Below are 22,074 nucleotides of genomic sequence, written 5' to 3'. Positions count from 1 at the left end.
TTTTTAAACAAGGGGAGGAGACCACGTAGTCTCACCCCATCCCCTAGGGCCCAGCCTCTAGTTTGGGTACCCTGGTCCCACCCAGGGCACCCACTTAGAATGTTGGACCCCTGCGGTCGCTGTCGACTCTCTGCCTCCTGCAGGAGTTGGCATTGTTTCTACATATAGGGAGCTGCTAACATGCAGCTCCCTGTGTGTACAAGCAATTGTGCTCCGCTTTGAGCAATCAAGATTTGTCCCACCCGGGGGGCTTGCTGAAAAAGATGCACGGAAGCCCACGTGTCTTTTTTAAAAAAAATGTAAATGTCTTTGAATCCGCGGGTCCACCTGTGAATTCGCTGCAAAATTGAATTAAAATAAATGCTTTTAACCCATGGTGGTTTCCCTGTCGGACCCCCCTTACCATATGTGAGGGGTTTGGGTATTCCTACACTGCCACCTTTTCTTTATTTTTTACATTTTTTGTGGGACTTCAAGCTGAGTCCCAAGATGGCTGTCAACACTTCCTGGTTGAAGTGCTGGCAGTCAATCAAATTTCAGTAGTATCCGCGAGTCCACTGCAAAGAATAGTGTTCCCAGATATCTGTATTTTTTAACCTTAAATATTTCTAAAACTACTGACCGGATTTACACCGAATCACAAGAAGCACGTTTTCTGGACCAACATCTAGCTTTCTGCCAAAGTTGGTGTAATTCGGTTCAGCGGTTCGGGATGTATCCGTGTTCAAAATCCCTATGGAAAAATGTATGGGGGAAAACGCGTGTTGGGACCTCCCTTTTTTCTCGGGCCCCGCTTAACGTATCACCCCGAAACAGTAGTTGAACTAAAAAGGGGAAACGTTTTTAATATTTCATAAAGTATGAAGATTCGTGAAGCTGCACCAAAGTTATGGGCAAAAACAAAAACGCTTTTCTTATGGAAATATGGTCTTAACTATAACTACCTACTGGCAACCAACCGCCAGTAGGATAGATATATATGACTCATACTCTACCATCTCACACACAAACATTCTGACAGCAAACACACACTGCATACTTATGGATGGAAATTCATACCATCTGCAGGCCTATCCTCTAGCAAATGCAACCTCCCTAATAGTACAGCCTTCCTGGATCGGTAAATGACACAATTCAGCCACCATGACTTGCCAGCAGAGAGAATGGAATGGTGTGCTGAAATTTCATAGCCCATGTAAGTTCATGAAGGGCTGTGCATGAGGTTATATATTTATTCTTCATTCATAGAAATGCAGCTACAAAAAAGGAAATTTGGGAAAGGTTGAAGGGTTAAGTTCAATACAGATTGTGTTCTTTGGAATGGCCTGACCACCAACTTAATTAACCTAATTCAGCAAGCTGCACTGAATACTCATAGACGTTATCCTGCGGGTGTGTACGGTTTTCTGGTTTGGTCCGCTTCAGTGTACATTTTCACACGACTAGTCTTTCTAATTAGACTCTGTAAATAAGCTAAACCTGTTTAAATGCTTTTTCGTTGAGCTGACACTTTCTGCTCAACGCTTCTCTTCCAATCAACTCGTAAATATAAGCTTCTCACAAAGATTGCTGCACAGTAATAATCCAGTTCGAGAAAGACTCCAAAGTTCTGCCCATTTTTCTCTTAATTTATTGCCTATTTGTCCTTAAGACAAAATAGAAATTACTTCTAGTCCTCCAGCCAAGCCAACACGCCTGGGCCGTGGGGCGATAGGAATCCCCCACCCCTGGATAAACACCCTGAATCAGGTCAGTGCAATTTGTTTGGAGGTTTTAGTCACTTTTAAAAAAAAAAAACGTATTCTTGCATCTAGGGGCATTTTTCAGTAGAAAAGTATGCTCTCACCGTAAATTTCAGTCATTTGTAAGCTCTCCATTGTGTTTTTCTTGGTCAAGAGGCCATTCTTTAATACACAGCCTATCTTGAAATTTGATGGTATGATAAGCCACATCAGAATGACAATCTCCCTCCGGTTCATTTAAGATGCTGTTGCCAGCCCTGGGCTTTTGTGTCATAACCGAAAGCATTGTGAGCTTTGTATCTTGTTTTGCTTCCACTGAAAAATACTAACAAACCTGAAAATAATGATTTGTCAGTGGAAGTTCAGGAATGGAGACAGTGTCCTTAATGACCTGGAGGAAGATGCAGGTGTTTCATGTACGAGCCCAACCACCGGATATGTGCTGCATTATACTTCTGTTTGATGAAATTTATGATCAAGCAAATACAGATGGCTTTTGGCTTAAACCAAGCAGGTATTCACAGTAGCAAGGGTGCAAAGACCAGGATGTCTCTCAGGGACAGAGTGCATCTCAATAGAAATGTTGAAGAGAGCCCAACCACAGAGGAAACATGAACAACTTCTCTTCTCCACATGCAGCTGGCCCATCATGTGATGACGCATTCCTCTAGCCCGATGCTTAAACTTGCTTGGATGAACAGATGTTTTAAATGTTTCAAATATTTGTAAGGTGTGACTAAATACTGCATAAACTTCTGTGTATAAATATATTTAGATATTATATAAATTTCATAAAAGCTTTATTTATAATAACAGAACCTAAATTTTAAAAAAAACTAACAAAAGTTAAAAATAATTGTAGATTCTGTTAGAAATTAAGCTTTTATGAAATATTTTTGCATTTGGTAATCTATTTTTCTAAATATTCCATTCAAATATGATAAATATATTTTATATGATATATATGATAAATATATTTTACAGATATTGTTTATATAATTAGAAATGTAATGGAAATTTGTAGGTTGGCATCCTTGCAATATGATATATCTATTTCATAATTTGCAATTTTAATTTAATATAGTATTGTTTAGGAACATATATCTTTTCTGAAATATTTCTGCAATATTGTTTACACTATATTTTTGTATTAGATATTTTTGTTACATTCGTTATTGTTTAGATACTATCACCCTTATGCATCAAGCCAAAATCCAGTCGGTAAAATACCTATTCCTTATTAGCTCCCGGTATTAAGTAAAAAATACCCAATCCCAATGCATCAACCCAAAAGCAGAAATCGGTATTTAAGGAATCCTTAAATAGCGATTCTTTAAATAGGGATTCCTTAAATACCGATTCCTTAAATAGCGATTGCATTTAAGGAATCCCAAAGTGAGATTCCTTAAATGCAATGCATCAAAGTTAAAAAATTAGCGATTTCGCTAATAAGGGGAGCAAATTACCATGAAGATGAACTGCATGGTAATTTGCAAAAACTTTGAAAAATGCACTTTTGTGCATTTTTCAAAGTGTCATGTTGCGCACACACATGCCCTTAGAGCATGTGTGTGTGCAACATATGTGCACATATCATTTTCAGGGGTGCAACAGGGTGTCCTTTTGACACCCTGGCACCCTTGAAAGTGCTCCAGCTATTAGCGATTCGGTAATACCGAATCGCTAATACAGAATGGCTTTACATTCATTCCTATGGGCCTCCAAGGCCATAGGAATGAATGGGTAGGTATTCCTTATTACCGATTCGGTATTACCGATTCGGTAATAAGGAATGTTAAGGAATCGCTATTTGAATAGCGATTCCTACATGCATAGCCTTTTGCTATTCCTTATTAGCGATTCCTTATTTTTCGCTAATAAGGAATCGCAAATGCTAATGTTGATGCATATGCCCCTATATTTATATATCTTTGCTCTTACTATTTGCTGTCAATATTTTTGTAGTCAACATTGAGGCTTACAATTAAAGTACATAAAGTCAATATTTTTGTATTGATATTTTTACATCAATATTTTTAGGTCACAATGTTTTTGTAGTCGATATTGTGGCAAACAACCAAAAGTGCTTCTTTTTGGTCTGTAAATAAATGACAACCATGCAAAGTTGTGCCACACAACCCAAAGATGGTATTACAACTGCTTGGTATGGCAAATGGAGGGTTGAAACTCATTAGCAGGAGACTTTGCAGCACTGTTTGAGGACTCGCTGTCCCAGAGCCCATCAGCCCCCCGGAAAGGAGGGGTGGCCGATAACTCCACGCGCACTTAAAAGAGCTCATAACCTCCAGTGGTGAAGGACATGTTTGGGCCATGCCCAGAATTGCGGGCCCGTCCACGCCTGAAGGAGGCTGAGCCGGCCACCTCCCTTGGTTTTTGGCCATAGTTCAAGGTAGGACCTCTTCATTTACTACCTCCAATTGCCTTGGTGCCTTCTGTTTGTTGGTTTACGTGCCCACCTCCTCACAAGAGCATGGGAAAGAAACAGCCTATTCAACAACATATTTATCTCGTGCTATGGGGGCAAAATCCAAAGAGGTACAGCAAGTGGAGAGGCTGTCCAGAAGCATATTAAGGCCCCTATAGCCATACAGGTAGTCATCCGGTAGCCCCCCATAATATACCATCAAATGCTACTGATGTAGCGGAAGCGGGTGGGAAATAACCACTTACCATCCACACCATACACTATAATAACTACAATAACATAAGTGTAATGTCGGGCCCATAAGACATTATTTTTCTGATAACTGTAACAAAGGTTCTCCGGCGGATCTTTAATAGAGTTAAAAGGAACTGTGAATTTGAAACCACGGAAATGCTATTTGCCCATGAGGACCTAGAATGAAGGAAATACGCTAAACAACATAAATCAATTATTAGGTAATATTATTCTATACCATGAATAAAGACAAACATCTTTCTTTTGATTATCTCTTTTGCTATTCAGATTAATGAATGGTCAATCACAAAAGTCCAAATAGAACGACATTATTCAGTTCACAATGAGCAACATTATTCAGTTCACAAATGTTACAGAGTATCACAAAACTGCATAACAGAATCTAATCACAAAATCAGATTAATCAAGAATGGGAAAGAGAGAATAAGAGAAAAAACACAGCTGTAGTGAAAATACTTTACCTAAGAGCGGAAATTCGAATGCTCAGCGAACATCAGTAGGAAATCTATTCCCACGGCCGAATAGTGGAGGCAACACCATCGGCCGATGATGTGCAAAGCCTCAGAAAAAGTTCAGTGGTTCGGCAGGATTTGCTATCCAGAATTTCAGGAATCAGCACAGCATGCAGCTTTACACGAATGCAGGACAAGTCCCTAGAAGTTTTGAGAACAAGCAGAACACCTTCCCACGAAGGACTTTTTACATTGCTACTTCCTTTCCTCGACTAAATTGTTACACTTTCTACTTTCTACAAACACTTTAATTGACTTAACACGATGGTGTGGCGGTCTTCTGACAATGACCTAACCATAATTTCTGAACACCCTTTGTCTAGTACATTATGCAACTTTCTTGAGGGAAGAAGAAATAACCAAGTTACAAATGTATTTAATGAAACAGTAGCTTTCAAACATCCTTCTACTCTCACTCAAATAGGAAAGAATGTAGTTATTTCAGACAGAATTAGGCTAATATCTACACTCCAGGACATAACTCCTAACATGTAAAGGTCTGCAGCTAAGGACAGCATTGTTACAAATCTTGGGACAGGAGTACGTGAACACATTGCCTAATATTCTGCGGCCTACATTTATTTAGCAAAAGAGAATTTTTTCTAAAGAAATCCTACACTATACTTTCACGAAGAATAACGCATTTTCCCTTGTCGCTTTTAATTTCTGCAGTGAGGGAGACAGAATAACATACATTAGAAAATACATGTAAACTATAAAACTTTCATTTATTCCTTACTGTGTCCTTATTTGTCTAACTAAAGTAGAGCATATTATGGTGCCTTTGCACATTTCTCACGTTGTACACTAATTTCTGTTAACATTAGTAGTTCTCGTTTCCCAAGCATTAGTATTTATTTTCACACTGATAGGTGGATTGCATTGAGCAGATTCTATTACAAAAATCATGCTCCATCACTACTCACTCAAGTGTCTCCACTTCTGGCCAGCAAACCCTAGCTCCTACCAACTTATTGATGAAAGTTCCAGCGCTGAACCAAGTAGCGCCCACTCAAGTGGGCTTAAATCTCCACCTCATAAGCAAAACAAGCATTGGCATAGCCATTAGGTCTCGCCTTTGGGACCTTATAAGTATTTAGTTCTGTAGCAGGTCCCAAAGGCGAGACCTATTGACTATGCCAATGCTTGTTTAAAAGAGGCCTCTGTTCATCCTTAGGAGCAGTGATTGACAGCCCTTCTCATCATAGCCTAATTGCACCTACCACCAGCTGTCTGAAATTAGACATCAACAAAATATTCACTTGCCTTCGGGTGGCATGAAAAACTATTTGGCCAAGCATGCACACGTCATCGCATCATGAGCATGAATTACAGTGGATTCAGAGAACGCAGGCCTTTTAAAACTCGAGTCATTGGAGAGAACGTTGTCACCGCACGAACAACCGAGAAGATTCGAGACCAAAGGACCGACAGAGGAGTTTTTCTGAAGAGAGGAGCCTGGTTGAGGAATACAAACTGTGAGACTCAGACCTGGTACAGACAGCAGTCTATGTCGCAGAGCCGATCATGAAGGGGAGAGAAGACCGGGGAAGAGAGCAACGCTGTGAACTGACCTGCCATGTAGACGCCTTAGGGGCTTCCTGGGTAAAAAAAACCTCAGACGACAGAAAAGTCTGATGGAGGTGGGGGGATGGGTGAGGGGGGTTGTCAGGGGGAACAGGGTTATACACAGCCATTTCTTTTTTGGTAAAAGCCTATCGTTGCGCTGCGTCACTGGTGAAGGTTTGGGTTATATCAGTTCCTTTCCCCCACTCCTTTTCCTTAATTAATAATAAGAACAACAAGCATTGGCATAGAGTGTGTGAGCAAAAAGGAGACGGAGAGGGCGGATCGAGTGAGTGGCCGCATTTTATGAAACATGAAGCGCGGTGCCGTGAAGTGGAGAGGTTGTGAGAGAGAGGGTGAGCAAGAGGTGAGCCCCCGAGTGGTGCGTGCACTTGCGCTTGGGAGAGCAGTCTTCACTTTTCAAGCACTGCACTCGTGCTTGTGGCGCGGCTCGCTCCCGCAAGGTGGATGCCACCACAAGCACGAGTGCAGTGCTTGAAAAGTGAAGACCGATGGCTAGAGGTCCTCCTAGAGCAACGCATGCGCGCTGCCTAGGCGAGACCTACACAGGGTGACGGAAGATCATAAAACGGTGTATCCAAGACCCCTAAGCCAAAGCCTGATGCCCCCCCCATTGATTCTGCTCTTAGGTCTGAACTACTTTAATATTTACAAACCTCTGTTTGACAGTCTAGAGTCCCTACTAAAAGATTTCCTCCAAGATGTAACCTTCAAACTAATGGATGTTGATGACAAAGTACACATTTTGTTAGATAACCAGCGCATTAGCGCTCGGCCCCACCTTACTACCCACATTGTGCAAAGAAGCCCCTCATCTGTCTGTGACTGCAGTGGTGAATCCAAGTTTGGCTTCTGATAATTTCACTCTGCCTATGCAGAGACATATAATCACTGAGCAAAATAGTGATAGATGTCAGGTGCACAACACTTATGGATCTCTACCAGCTAGTTGATATAAACCTGTTCGTGGTGGGCGATTAGCCTGCCTCCAACTTCACCCTGAATGCACACCCTACGTTATCTTTCTTACTCACGTCTCTCTTATGGATAAGGACTCGTTTGAAGACTGAAGGGCTTTAAAAAACAAAGCTGCACACTGGTTTAAAAGTAAATCAGGCTGGCCTGAGGACCTGGTACACATTATTTTTATTGGACGGAGGGTAGGATGGTTAGGTTATGCCGCGAAACCTGTAAGAGTGGACTGCATGGTTATGAATTTTAAAAGCCCATGGCTTAAATCTTCAAACGATAGATCAAGACAAGATGCACACATTCCAACTGGGCCTTTTACCGTCTGCCCTCCGTTGCAGTTTCAAAATCTAGGCAAGGACCTTTCTTGGCCAATACTACTACCCATACATCTGCGAAAATCGATTTGCCCTGCTCTCTGGTCTATGGGTCAATGATTAACTAGACACCTTTAAGCTGGCAGGAACTTCAGTTGGTAAAGATTTGGAGTCGATACCTTTGGTAGCCAAGGAGCTGGTTGTTAACAAAGAAATATCCCCGTAATCAATTAATGTGGGTGTTTGCCTTGGTACATCTATTGATAATGTTGTGCCATTGGGTGACTTTAATTTTAATTTTAAATGCCAGTTTTGGAATGTCGCTGGTCTACGGTCTAAACTGAATAACAATGATTGGACTGATTTGTTCACATCAATGGCTTTATGTCTATTCACTCTTCAGCTGTTTATTCTAGTGGGGATCATCATAAAGGTGGTCTGCTCATACTTATTTCTACATCTTTAGATTGGAAGATCCATCAGGCATACCTTGGCTCACCACATTTTCAAATTACTTTACAGCATAAGACGAAGGAAATGATTATTGTGGTCAGTTATTATCACAATAACTTTGCTGTCAGTAACACAGAGCTAGCACACTCATTTGACCAAACTTTTAGAAAAGTCTTTAATGACATATACAAGGATTACATTGCGATTTTGTTTGGGGGGGGGGGGTGATTTAAATTGTAGGTTGTGAACACTTCTTAGTAACCGTTTGTGCTGTATCAAGTCATGGAATTGAAGAAAATTCACATTTTGAAAATAACCTGTTTGGGGATATTTTCTATTAAATTCTGACAAAGTTTCCACTTGTCCTTGCCTTTGACCTTATTCCTACTTATACACACGGTCTTGTCACCTATATTGGTAGAGGTCAGAGAGGCTTAATAGACTTTATAGCTCTCCCTTTACGTTATAAGCATAAGGTAATTGACTTTCAAACTCAACAGAATTCTCCTAGACTTGGACAGGGTAACACATCACTTTAAACTCGTCACCACCCCAATTGTTGTAAAGAAAAACAAGGGACTTCTTTGAAAGTGGGGAACGGTGAACTTGGCGTCTGTCAAAAGACCTTTCCTTGAAAAATGGAACACAGTTATCGGTCTGTTTGAACCTAAGGGCCCTAATCGTATTCTGTGAGCGTGTAATGTTTTTTCTCAAAGCATCAAAGGGTTTTTGTCGCAAGACAAAAAGGTTAGCCATGATAGGCTCCATAAATGGTTTGACAATGTGTGCTTTACAGCCCATAAATTCCTAATTTCTGCCCTTAAACAGGCACCCAGAGTGAGAGAGGTGATAAGAGTGTGCTAATAGAATTACAAGCAAGCTATCCTGAAAAGGTACACAACAATAAGGCAAGAAGCCTGGGAGAATATGCATCAAGCCAGCATAAAGAATGACGCTCGTTTATTCTGGAAAATTGTCAATGCTCCTTACTGTTGCGATAGTCATATTGTCCCCTTAGACATCGTCATACCACCTAATAAATGGGTAGAGGATTTTTCCAGGCTGGACGATAACCAAGCTGGCTCCGACAGTAGTTGGGATATTGTAAGGGAGAATCCCCAAGGCTCTTGCTTGGATATGCAACAGTAGAAGAGGTCAGATCAGCAATCAAGCGGAGAGTGATGAATAAGGGCACTGGACCTAATAGAGTGCCAATGGACCTATTTAATAATATCGATCTTTGGGCTCTACTTGTTACTAATGTGCTAAGTAGCGCTGTTACCATTGGTCCACTCAAATCATAATCAAACTCCATCATTGTCCCCATTTTTAAAAAGGGCGATAGAGCAGATCCCCGCTGCTATTACCATTTTTTAGGTCTCGCTGAGTCAGCACGCATGCGCTACTCGGAGAGACATTTTGTAGTTGACTTTTCAAAGTGCTGCTGGCTGGCCTAGCGCTTGCGTTCACGCGCGCATCTGCCAGCTTTCAGCCTTGCACGCGCACACCACTCGCGCGGCGCGCGCGCTTGTTAAAATTCCTTTCCTGCGTAGCTACAGCACTAACGACTAACTTATCCCCAAATCAAGTTATACCAATGCAACCTTTGAGCATACATAAAAAGTTTGAAATTGAAAAAACTCTGCAGGCCGGCAGCACGTGTTTTACCTCCTGCCTCATGTACATTTCATTGCTGGCACATGGCTGGCGTACACTTAAGCCTCTTAAGGATTATTTGTTGCCATCCCTCTATTTTCACGTTTGTATTTCAGGTTTTCTGTGGTATATTTAACAATAATCAAGGTGCACTTTAAGTATGGGCACAGCAGAACATTAATGCTGTATCGCAGTCACAGGTGAAAACTGGTACTAGCCAAACGGAGGCAGCCAACTCGATGGACAAGTCTTATAAGAGCCAATTGGTTAAAATGTATGCTTTTTACTTGACTTGATGTGAGGTGATTGAGTTCCGTTTTGTGAACACTGAGGAAAAAGTAGATGATGAGGAATGGAAGCCATGTCACTGTCATTGCAGATAGTGCATTTCATGTGTGTGACACAGTAGTATATTGCATATTCATACAGTTTAACGTGAGATTCACTTATTGGTAAATCTAATGACTCTACAATATATTCTTAGTATGTGTTCTTGCTGTTCATTTAAACATATATTTGTTCCCGGCAAATTCATTTACATGTGATTAATTAACAATATGTAATGAATCGAGTCAGTGCTTGCACTTATTAATTCACGATGGACTCTGGAGGGCGCACCCTTTAAATCCTTCTAGTCTGGCAAGTATGGGCCCATCTTTCTGTGGATAGATGAGAAGCTCCGCCATTCTTACCCTAATCCCAGGCGCCATCTTTGTACGGGTATTCTAGCACATTCCTGATCTGAGGTGCAACCAAAAACAACCAGCAGAGGGGTCTCGTCAGCTGTTCACTCAACATGGTTTCTACTAACTCTGCAAACTGCAATAATTACCAATGTCGAATCAATAGACTCAAAGGCAGGATGCGCAACAGGCAACTATAGTTTATAAAACTACCCAAATGGTCAAAGTTAACATATTTGCACTGTTTGAGAATGATGTACAGCCAGAACACGTCCAATAGACTATAGTGAGACTGACTGTTTAACCGTTTCACAATATTCTACAAAATGAAACTCGGCTGTGAGAACTGAATCCAGATGACAGTGGGGCGAAGTCAAACAAACCACTTCTTGTTTTATTAGGTCGAGCTTGATCCAGCGCTTGCGCTGGTCTGGCGGAGATCTTATGTAAGGAGGGCTTCAAAAAATGCTACCGCCGCCTACAGCATGCAGTGCATGTGCGCGCGCTTGCACTGCAGGCTGTGGCCGGCGGTAGCATTTTTCCCCCCAGCTTTTTTCTTTGTAAAGAAATAGATGCTTGTTTCTATTTCTTTACTTTTGCTATAATCGGGCACCAGCGCTTTACTTTTGATGTTAAAAATAAAGCGCCGGTGCCGCGATTATAGCAAAAGTAATGAAATAGATGCTTGTTTCTATTTCTTTACCTTTGGTATAATCGCGGCACCGGCACTTTACTTTTAATGTTAAAAATAAAGCGCCGGTGCCGCGATTATAGCAAAAGAAATAGAAACAAGCATCTATTTCTTTACAAAGAACAAGCATTGGCATAGCCAATAGGTCTCGCTTTTGGGACCTTATAAGTATTTATTTATGCAGCACAATTTCTTTGGCTCAACAACAACTGTTGCATGGCTAAACACTTACAAGGTCCCAAAGGCGAGACCTATTGGCTATGCCAATGCTTGTTTTTTTTAGCTGATGTGAGGAAGCAGGGGGAGTGGTGTTGTGAGCATGTTGACACCTCGAGCTGCTGTTGGCGGGTTTATGGATGAATCCGAGCTGCAGCAGATCAAAAGGTCGGCCGCAGGAGCTACGGTGCACTGGAGGGAGGCTGACAGGGGTCAGGCACTGGAGGCTAATTTTTTGGATGGCTAGAGCCAAGGTTTAATAGCTGGTTCAGCGGGGACAGTGATTGAATTCAGCAGGAGGAGAACTTATGGTTCAGGTCCGGTAAAAGGTATTACTATTATGTCAACTAAGCGAGGTTTCTTCCTTTTTCCTCCTTTATTCCTCCCGTTCTTTTTTATCTCTTCTATTTTTTACACTTTTGTTATCTTGTTTCTCACTTTTACCAATATTTTTCACCCATATTCTGCTGTTTTGCTTTGTTCCTTCCGTCCTTTCTTTCTTTATTTTTTCTTCCATTTCGTCACTTTTATGTCTTCCTCGGTTTAAATGTATTTGCAACCTTATTTATTTCTTTCGCTTTCTTTTTTCTTATCACACTTCCCTCCTATCATCTCATCTTCCAAGCATCCATTACTCCTTTCTCTTTCCCCGCCTCTTGTTATTTTTTACTTGTTTATTTTCTTTCTGTATGAATGCTTGCATTTTTCTGTATATTTCTTGTTTGCCTCGTCTTTTACTTTTTTCTTTCTTTATACCTCCATGTCCACCACAGCTTCCGACATCACTGCTGGCTTTATCCTATCCGTGGCTTTTAGTCTATTTTGCTTTGCCTGATTAGGGTGGGACCTGATAGGAATGAATTTCAAAGAGGGGGGCTTTGTAAGATAGTTGTGAACTAAAAGGTGATCACAGAGTGGCCCCGCAAGCTGGATTTACATTACTTGGTCTGTGAAAATTGCATTTAAAACGTTGCTGGCTGTGTGTAGGGCCTGGCAATAATTGCTGGAATCCAAGGACACCTAAAGTCTCTCATAAGTCTGTCACGTGCTCGGTGCACCCTAGTTCCTGTATGTAGGCGTGCCGAGCTAGACTAGTTCTGGCCGTTAGCAAACAAATTTGTCTCATATTTCCATAGACTAATTTACCACAAATCCTTTTTTGGTTATGGAGTAGTATGCTACTTGCCAAAATGTGCTTCAACACCTCATCAGGGGTAGCAAGCAATATATAAATGCAAACCTTTCCCTCTTCTATCCCTCCACTATCCTCCTCAATCCAAAGAACAGACTACCATATCCACCACTCAAATTTCATATTTCACTATACTAATTCAACACTAATCCTTTTGGGTTCTGGAGCAGCGCGCTACTCACTGGAAAAGCACTTCGACGCCTTATCAAGGATAGTCAGTGCTTTATACCGGCACTTCGCTACTGCCGAGAAGAGTACCGGTACTCATGAAACGCTGGCGGCCTTTTTTTGATCACTAAGGCACTTCTATAGACCTGTGCCGAGCCCAGCTGAACAATTCAGCGTGGGCTCATTTGCATACCATCTCGGTGTTCACAGACATCGAGGCAGCCCAGTGATAGCGTAATTAAGAAAGCCATGGGAGGTAACTAGGTTCAAATGGCTTTAAAGCGTACCGATTCTTTTATTAAGTGTCTGCTTATGTTTGCTTGCCTGTGATTGTTGAGAAAAATGAGAGAAGGGAGGGGGAGGGGGGAGACAATAGAGACACTCTTGGAAGTTATATTAGCGGAAATGTGTGGAATGTTTTGTCGGTGCATGTCTGCTTGTTTCTTTCTGTGTCACTCGAGAACAGCAAACATTTATGTTGCACATTTTACAAAACAACGAAAAGTTGAAATATCGCCGTGTTTGGGTTTCGTGTTTTTTGTTATAAGTAAACAAACCTGCTTTGTTCATTGAAAGACATTTCCCATGTGTTTTGCTATGTGCTGCAAGTAGTATCAAAGTCAATAAGTATCGGCATGTCTTGCCCTAAGCCCCGCCCCCAAGCCCCGCCCACTCGCCACATTTAAATGAGTGCCTGCACTATTTTGCCCCCATTTAAAGCACTGAGGATAGTTAGCGCTATATAAATGCAATTACAATACAATGCATTCTCTGGATCTTACTCTCAGTTTTACCATTCCAATATATCATTGCAGGTGTATCACTGGACGGCAAACAGTGGTAAGAGGAAGATTGCAGATTGGAAACCACCTTGGCTGAGAAGCACAGTCGCAGCAAGGTTGATGGTAAAAGGCTGTCTCCGTTCTAAGACTTGGTAGCAGATTAACAAATTGGGTTGCCACAAGGGCCATATATCCTGCCCCATTATGATAAACTTCTTCTTGTGCTTTAGTTGAAGTGTTGTTTTACAACTTCTCATTAGTGAGTGAGAGGTCATGAGGAAGTGCAGTGATCACGTTTACTATGGGTGTCATACATGAGAACCATGTGGGATGGAGCGGTGAGAGGTAGAGGAGGTGCCAATAAGGAATATGAAGAAAATTGTAAGAGGATTCAATGCATAAAAGCAGTGCTTAATTTGTAAAAGAATAAGTGCATGGGCCCAATGTTTTGCTCCAAAGCCTGCAGCTGGTGCTATTGAATGTTGAGGTGCTGAATACCAAGGCTGCCTAGTTTTGATTCCACCTTTATCCATCACTTACGCTTCTTACCCGTTATCTCGGTCTTACAGGTCCAGGCTTTTGGGTCAAAGGCTAATGAGTAATAAGCATTGTCATAGCCAATAGGTCTCGCATTTGGGACCTTATAAGTGTTTAGCCATGCAACAGTTGGTGTTGTTGCACCAAGGATATTCTGCTGCATAACTAAATACTTATAGGGTCCAAAAAAGCAAGACCTATTGGCTATGCCAAAGCTTGTCTTTTCTTGAATCTACTAGCAAAGTCTTGGGAAGGGTTTTGTTGGATCTAATTGAGGCCTGGGTAGCCGACAAAGGCAGTTTCTCTCCAATCTAGTATGGATTTAGGCAGGGTCTTGGTGCTACCAAGAAATGTATAAACCAGTCATCAGCGAAGGAAAGGCGGAGAAGTAGGATAGAGAAGAGTGTCTGCCTATATCCCATTATGACTCTGGACTGAATGGAACCCTATTTACTCTTCCTTTCAGCACTCCCTGAGATTTGATCTGATCTGGTTCCTATTCAACATAGTCAGTGGCGGCCGGCTCAGGTAAGCGCGGAAGGACGCGGCAGGCCGCGGCAGAGGGGAAGCCGATGGACGACAGAATTAAGTATTATTTATTTAATTATACCTATTCCGTCGTCTGTTGACTTCATCCCCCTTCCCACCACACCCCGGCCCTACCACGTTTACCTGAGCCGCTCACCGCTGAAAATAGTGCATCTTCTGATTTCATACCCCAGTAAAGTATTTCATTAATCTGACCTTACACCCTGTCCTTGCAGCTTGAGTTCTGCTCAGTCCACGTTTCACCTCTTTTGTTTCTGTAAATTATATGCTATACCCAGGGAAACATTTTTACTTACACTGTTGAGGACCTTGAACATCAGAAGATGTAGGTCTGCGAGACCTACAACTACAGTTATGGCAATCAGAGCATACTTGCATTATGGTCTATAACTTCATCTCTGCTGATGTTAGATTGAGGAAACTGGTGCGGAAGTAATGTTATTGGTTTATACTGTGATATTGTAAGCATGCTAACTTTTTATAATTTTGGCCACATTTGCACATTTTAGTTGTGCTTCTGATACTCGAGTGGTGCTGTGTGACTGTAATGCAGACTTTTACTCAGGAAGTTTTAATTTTTATTATTATGTTTTAAGAAAAACAATAAGGCTTATTGCATGAATTTTAATTTTAATGAGATGTATTGCACTGAATGTCTTAGTATTTATGCTTACATGATCTTCAACCGAATAAAGCTTGTTTGACTATGACACTCATTAATCATCCATTCATGCCAAAGGTAATGTGAATGAAAATGCCCTATTAATTATAAAGCAGTTAATATCCGTCTGTTTGTAAATTATTTAAATGTAGTAAATGAGGCAGTGAGATATAAAGTCATGAGCCCAGGATCACACATTGAAGTTAAATGGAAATACAGGATTTTAACCCAGGGTGTCACTTTAACCACCGTACTACACCATAACCATCTTTTACAGAGTGCAACTGAAATATCATGCGGAAAAGCAAACGTTTTTCAGTACAACTAAAGGAAAAAGGGTTAGTTACGCTAAGGTTTATTACTCTCACCTATTTCCTATCTCCCTTCACCAGTTTTCCCTTCTTTGTGTGTTTTTCTTGGTCCTTGATCACAGGGATGATAAAGCTAGATTCCTGGGGTCAGAGCACACAATTGTATCTCTGCAGATCCCGGATATTGATTAGATAAGAAAACAAGAATGCAAATATGTAAAAGAGACAACCGAAGAAGTAGCTATGGCAGTAATGTCTCTGTTCAATACAATCAATCATTTTAGTTGCTTTTATATAGCGCCTACTACCCCTTACGAGGTGTCAAAGTGATTTTTAGGTCTCGCCTGAGACAGCGCTTTAGCGCTGCTCTGGCGAGACTTATAGTAAGCGCTTTTGGAAGTGGAAACGAGTGCATTTCAGGCCGCCAACTACAGTGCATGTGCTCCGGGCGCGCGCACCATTTGGCAGCCTGAAAGCATTCGTTTTCTTTCACTTTGAAGTTTGATCGCGATTGCGATCACTTTCACTTTCGCGTCCGCTTGTTCCACTAGCTGGAGCTCAAAGTGCTGTTTCCTTCACCATTAGGATGTTTAGTTTTTGTTGGGATTGCTTTCTAGTGGTTTGTATGTCTCTTGCAATTACCACTTTATCCTTCACTAGGCTGTTTGAAACAACTGAACAACTTCACTTAAATGGCAGATTTTGTCAATCTCCATATCTCACCATCAGATCTAAATAATGCCCTTGCTTGCCGAGAGTCGGAGTAAAAATGCACAAAAGTTGACGCGGGAACACCTGCATTCACAGACTATGAAGACAACCTACTAACAGCACATTAGTAACCAGAGATTGCGAAAATGTTCTCTCCATCAGCTGGTGTGTGCAGTCTATAGACCTAACCTGCGTGAGCAACAGTCTTTGGTGATTGATTATCGTAAACCAGACATGCAAATCGTGTGTTAGAGCAGGTTTTAGCAGAACCTGGAACAGCAGACGCCAAAATGCCTCTTACATCAGGGCGAGGCCTGGCTGCGAGAATTACCTACAGCTACGTCTGGAGCGTGGCGGTAATGGGCCATCACTCACTTCATGTTCACCCGAACGAGAAGGAGAACAGCGCAGGATTGTGGCGGAATTCGGGAAACATGAAGCCAAAGGCAACGGTTTCCATTTCAGAGCTGTCAGGATTGTATTTTTTGGAGCTTTGCGTGTCCTGACGTGAGGTCCTTGCAAAGACTGTGGCTTGGCAGTTACTCCTCAAAGTGATTCAGAATGGCCGTCATGCTGTCCCAGCCCCTGAAACTGGGGCAAGCCCGTGGGCCTGCTTGACTACAATAACAAGCATTTGCGAGACTTTGAGCTATTGGCATTGTAAATGACAATGCCTTTTGTTTATGTGTTGGTTTTCAAAACAAAAAATAACAGGCATTGTCATTTAGAATGCCAATAGCCTAAACTCTAGCAAATGCGAGACCTATTGCATTGCAAATGCTTGTTGGTGAGTAGCACGCTACTCTGGAACCCAAAAAGGATCAGTGGAGAATGAGTAGAGGGAAATATGAAGTTAATGAGAGTGGTAGACATGTGATTCGGTTAGGTGTATTCAAAAGGATAGTGGAGGGATAGAAGAGGGAAGGGTTTAGAAAGTGTTTATTTGAAGATCATAGCAGTATGAGTAAAGGAGAGATGGAGGGGAAATAGTTTCGAGACGTACATTAGGGAGAAAGATGAGGTATCGGATGAGCCTTGGAAGGATACATGAGGGAAGGATTTAGAAAGACTTGTTTGGGAGATCTGAATAGTAAAAGAGGTTTGAGATTATGCAAGGAGAAGTAGAGAAGGGAAGAGTCCAGAAAGGGTTGTTTTAGGGATCATAGTAGTGGAATGGAGTTTGGGATAAGTCACAGAGTGAAGGTAGAGGATACATTGAGAGAGCTGTAGGCTGAGAAATAGGATAGTGCATTGGAGAGAGTAATAGAATGAGGTTTGCGATGAGTCATAGTGGAGGTGGAGGATATATTGAGAGAGCTATAGGGTGAGATATAAGGTAGTGCATTGGAAATGCTGAATTAGGAGTAAAGTAATAAATATAAAGATACATAAGTACATGAAAGGTATTTATGTAGAGAATATATTGAAAGAGGTATAGGGAGAGAAATTGGGTACTGTGTTGAAGATACTGAATTTGGAGAAAAGTAATGAATATAAAGATGCATAAGTACATGGAAGTCAACAAAGTTTACCTCGCTATTTATTATTTTGCTGCCAACACCTCAGCTCTTATTTTTTCTATGGCCAGGAGTTTAGCCTCTAAGGATATTCTTCTGGCTAGTTTCTGAAGCTCTGCATCTTCAGTTTCTACTTCAGCTGAGATACTACTGGGGTCCCTCCCAGTGGTGTTACTATGTGAGGGGGTAGTGATGGACTCAGAGTCCCCTTCCTCTACTTCTTGGAACTCCTCCTCCTCTTCCTGGGGGAAGTTTGATTTGCCAGGGCCATGTCATTTTCTGCCAGCAACTGCTGGAGCTGGCCTTTTGTGGGGTTAGGGCCCACGGCAATTTTCCATGCTTTGCACAGATCTTTAAGTTGGGAAACTTTCAGAACTGCACAGGGGGCCAGGTTAAGCTCCTAGCTGGCCCCTGGATTTTAGACATGGTTTTTATAAGATATTTTTAAAAATTTGAAAAAACTACTAAGGTCAAAGGTCTTTAAAGACTTTTTAATTTTCTAAACAGAGGGTGACTTATCCAAGGCCCTAACAGTATTTTAATAACAGTGTAGACAATTAGTGAGTAACATCTCTGTTACCTACTGCTGCCCTTGAATGTTGAACAGCATCTCCTAACTGCTTTTTTTTTTTTTTTAAAACACTTTTTATTGACAAAAGAAACAAACGCATGACTGTATAAAATAAAGTGACATAGTGCATAAGTACCATAACAGCATTGAAATGTCCTTGTGGTCCAACATTTCCATCACATTACAGAAGATCAATTGCAACATCTTGAGCAATGATATCACAGAGTTGTACCACCCTGTGTAGAGGGATCGAGAAACGGCTCACACAGCATTCCCCTCGCTTTGTTCCAGTTGTAGGAGAGTAGGGTCTGCTTTCTATGTTCACCCCCACTTTTTGCTTTTGCTTTACTGGTTTTCGACTTCGATGTGGCTGTGGGCCTGCTAATCGGACCCACAGCCCTGCTGTTCTCCCTCTAAATTGATACTATGTACTTTAGGTGCATAACCCATTTGGATAGGATCACCTTTTTGGCCCCTGTACAGTGTACCTTAGGTACCCAGGGCATAGGTGTACCCTAGGCCTACCAGGGGCTGCAGCATGTATTATGCCACCCCTGCCTGGCCTTCCATTATGATACAACTAGCTGATCACTCAGCTGGGGCAAGGTCGTGTAATCACCCCTTGCTTAGGTGTAGTATTCCTATACCTAACTTACATATAGACACATGTGTACCTATCAGCCACTCCTATGGCAGGCCTTAACAATCCTGGAGGCAGAGTGCTTGGTAACATGTGAGATGGTGCTCTAGCATGAGCTGAGCCTGTCTGCAGCTTTCGGAACCATGTCCTTATAGCTGTTCTATGATATAGCCTACCATATACTCTTAGAGTGCCTTATAATCTTAAACGGTTATGGTAACTATGGTTTGGCTTTATCAAAACATGTCGTGTAAGGTGTCTAACACTTTGGAATAATACCCCCATCCCATTTCTGGGGATGAGGATATTATCCCTCCCTTCTAGAGGGAGAAGACATGTTGTAACCTACTTACCCGGTTAAAGTTAACCAGAGCCCCAGCCTCACAAAATGGATGCTGCTGCCACAGACACGAGTCTGACCTCCTGCTGCTGGGAGTGATCCCGGCAAGGGAGGCTTGGACAATAGGTTTCCTGCCTTGGGAGGTGCGAGCACCACCCCAGACAGGCCTTAGTGTATTGGGGCAGGGAGGGATGAAATGAATGAGACATGCCTGGGGCACACAAGGTGTCCCGTGCATAGTCCAGTTCAAACCGGTGCTGGGGCACTCCAGCCCCAATCCTGGCGCGAAACTGGACAAAGGGGAAGGGGGTGTAACCACCCCCCTCCCAGGTCCCACCCATAAGGCGTGACCTAGCAGGCAACCCAGCCCCCCAGATTAGTATAAGAGTGGTAGCTGGGCCCCAGGAGATTAGATTATCCTGAACCTGCAACTTGAACAGAAACTCTGGACCTTCGACATTCGACGAAAGAAGAAGACTGAAGAATCTCCCTTGTGGCCAAGGAGTGGCTACCCTGTGCAAACAAGCACCATCAAGAGACTGCCCTTTGCTTTGCTGAAGTTCTACGAGGGACCGACTGCAGAGCCCGACCAGAGCCTTGACTTCCAGACTTCTTCGACCCTGATCCACATCCACAGCCGAGCTGAGATCCGTGGAGGCGACGAGAGACGTGGGGCCAGCTACCTGGGAAAAGTGGCTAGTATCTTCCAGCGCAGCTTCTGAGGCACCCTCGAAGTTGTGCACCGGGGATTGAGAAGCCCCAACCCCAAGCACCATCTGCACCGAAGATCAGCCCCCCCACACTCCACGAGTCCTGCATGGGGCCCTTCTGCATTTTCCTGCTTGCCGCGTCTGTCCGGTTGCTTACCCGTTGGCTAGTGGCCTTGGTGACGACGCTCCCTGAACTCTTCACCGCTGGTTTGGCTCCTCCAGACTGGCTCCCGCTTCCCTGCAAAAGAGAAGCACCCCAGACCTTCCTGGTCTGCACCAGAAGCAAGTCCTCCGTTCTTCGTGGGTTCCGCTTGCCAAGGCTTGGTGAGTCCTAGTTCAACTTCGACGCCGCCGACAGCAAGAGCCTTCGTGGGACAGCTCGCCTCCTGGTCGTCCTCGACGTTTCCTGGTCCCCGTGGCTGCAGCGACAAGCTTCACCTTCACCTGCAATCTTCACGACATCGCCTGGTTCCTTCCTGGTTCCACGTGGTCACTGGCTAGTGACCTTGACTCTGTCCCTTCTGCTTGCAGGTTTCCTCTCTTCTTGATCCCAGCCTTGGGATCCACCGGACACTCTTCACTGACTGCCTGTCAGCAACTTTCCTTCAGGCATCCATAGAAGTCCACGACGAAACCCGACGCAAGTTCACACCTATGCACCAGCAGTCTGTGGGCTAGGTAACTTGGGTACTTCAGTGCTCACAAGGGTAGTGACTATCCTAGGGTCTAGTTTCTGAGTCTCGACTCTCTAGCTGCTTCAGAAGTGTCCTTAAACTGTTAATTTCTAACTGCTAGTAATTCTATCGACTTTTACGCATTACGCGTGAGTGTTTCCACTCTGCACCTGAATCCCGTGGGCCTCCCACTTCCTAACTGTTGCTAGTGTAGTGTAGCCCCAGCGATTCCCTAGGCCTAGGCCTATCCTATTTCCATGACAGTGGTCCTTATACCACTTCTTTAGTATATGGTTTTGCGTGGCCCCTAGGGCCTAACTGTATTACTTACCTGTGTGACTTAATGTATGCTTGAATAAGACTGTGTTGTACTTACCTCTAATCTCATAAAGAGTGCTGAGGGTTTGACCAGAATAAATTTATTTTATATATATATCTGTTGTGGTGTCCTTTCATTTGGTATTCAAGGGATTATATATGGTATCACAGCTGGCTTCACATGCCGTTCAGAGTTTAGCCTAAGACTGCTCTTGTCCATACTACCACTAGGATAGCTGGTCTATAAGGTTGACTTTACAACCAATCACCATAAGGGTTGTTTGGACTGATATAAGGTGTACACTAGAACTAGTGACATCATACATCAGGCCAACTTCTCACATTGGTGAGCAGCGGTTGGGATCTGAGCTTGCTGTTGTAATACCATTGTAATCTTGAGATACTAAATTGAAAGATCACACAGATATTGTTTAGATACATATCACATAGATTATAATACTTAAGTCCTACTGGACTTAGTGGTTGTAGGTTGAAGGGAGTAACACACCCTGACTACAACTACTAGCAGAGAGGTTTAGTAGAAACAACTAGTGTAGGTAGGTGCACACACCACACCCTCAGTAGATCATGTCTCTGGGAAGAGATCAAGAAGATGCTCTCTCAGGAGGGGCAGGTCTGAAGAAGACCCCCTCTAAATATGATACCCTAACTTTTCAGGAGATGAGACAATTGTGTACCTCCAGAAAGTTAAAACAGGGTGCAAACCCTACCCTCCTTCAGCTAGTACAACTCCTAGAGGAGTATGATACTCTTAGGGCCTAACAGGCCAGTACCCTAGGTACAAAGGAGGGTCTACCCACCACAGATGAGTCAGATGGGACTTCAGATGAAGAGGTAGACAGCCA

The 22,074-nt window shown here is 42.7% G+C and overlaps 1 protein-coding gene across 6 annotated transcripts in view; it reads left to right on the top strand.

Annotated features, from left to right (window-relative positions):
- The window catches only part of CTSW (cathepsin W), a 1,394,816-nt gene that overhangs the window by 249,000 nt on the left and 1,123,742 nt on the right, over nt 1–22,074 (top strand). For 2 of the 6 annotated variants that reach the window (XM_085625450.1, XM_085625451.1), the window contains exon 2: nt 13,703–13,792. The exons of 2 other annotated variants lie outside the window; for them this stretch is intronic. In XM_085625450.1, the coding sequence (XP_085481576.1) occupies nt 13,790–13,792 (3 nt within the window). In that variant the 5' untranslated portion in view covers nt 13,703–13,789. Of the gene's footprint in view, nt 1–13,702; nt 13,793–22,074 lie in introns of those variants that run through there. 2 more of the 6 variants (XM_085625449.1, XM_085625446.1) reach the window with 2 other exon arrangements.

This window comes from Triturus cristatus, chromosome 9 (assembly GCF_964204655.1).
Source record: "Triturus cristatus chromosome 9, aTriCri1.1, whole genome shotgun sequence".
Taxonomy (NCBI): domain Eukaryota; kingdom Metazoa; phylum Chordata; class Amphibia; order Caudata; family Salamandridae; genus Triturus; species Triturus cristatus.
This window is presented reverse-complemented; position numbering and strand designations above follow the sequence as displayed.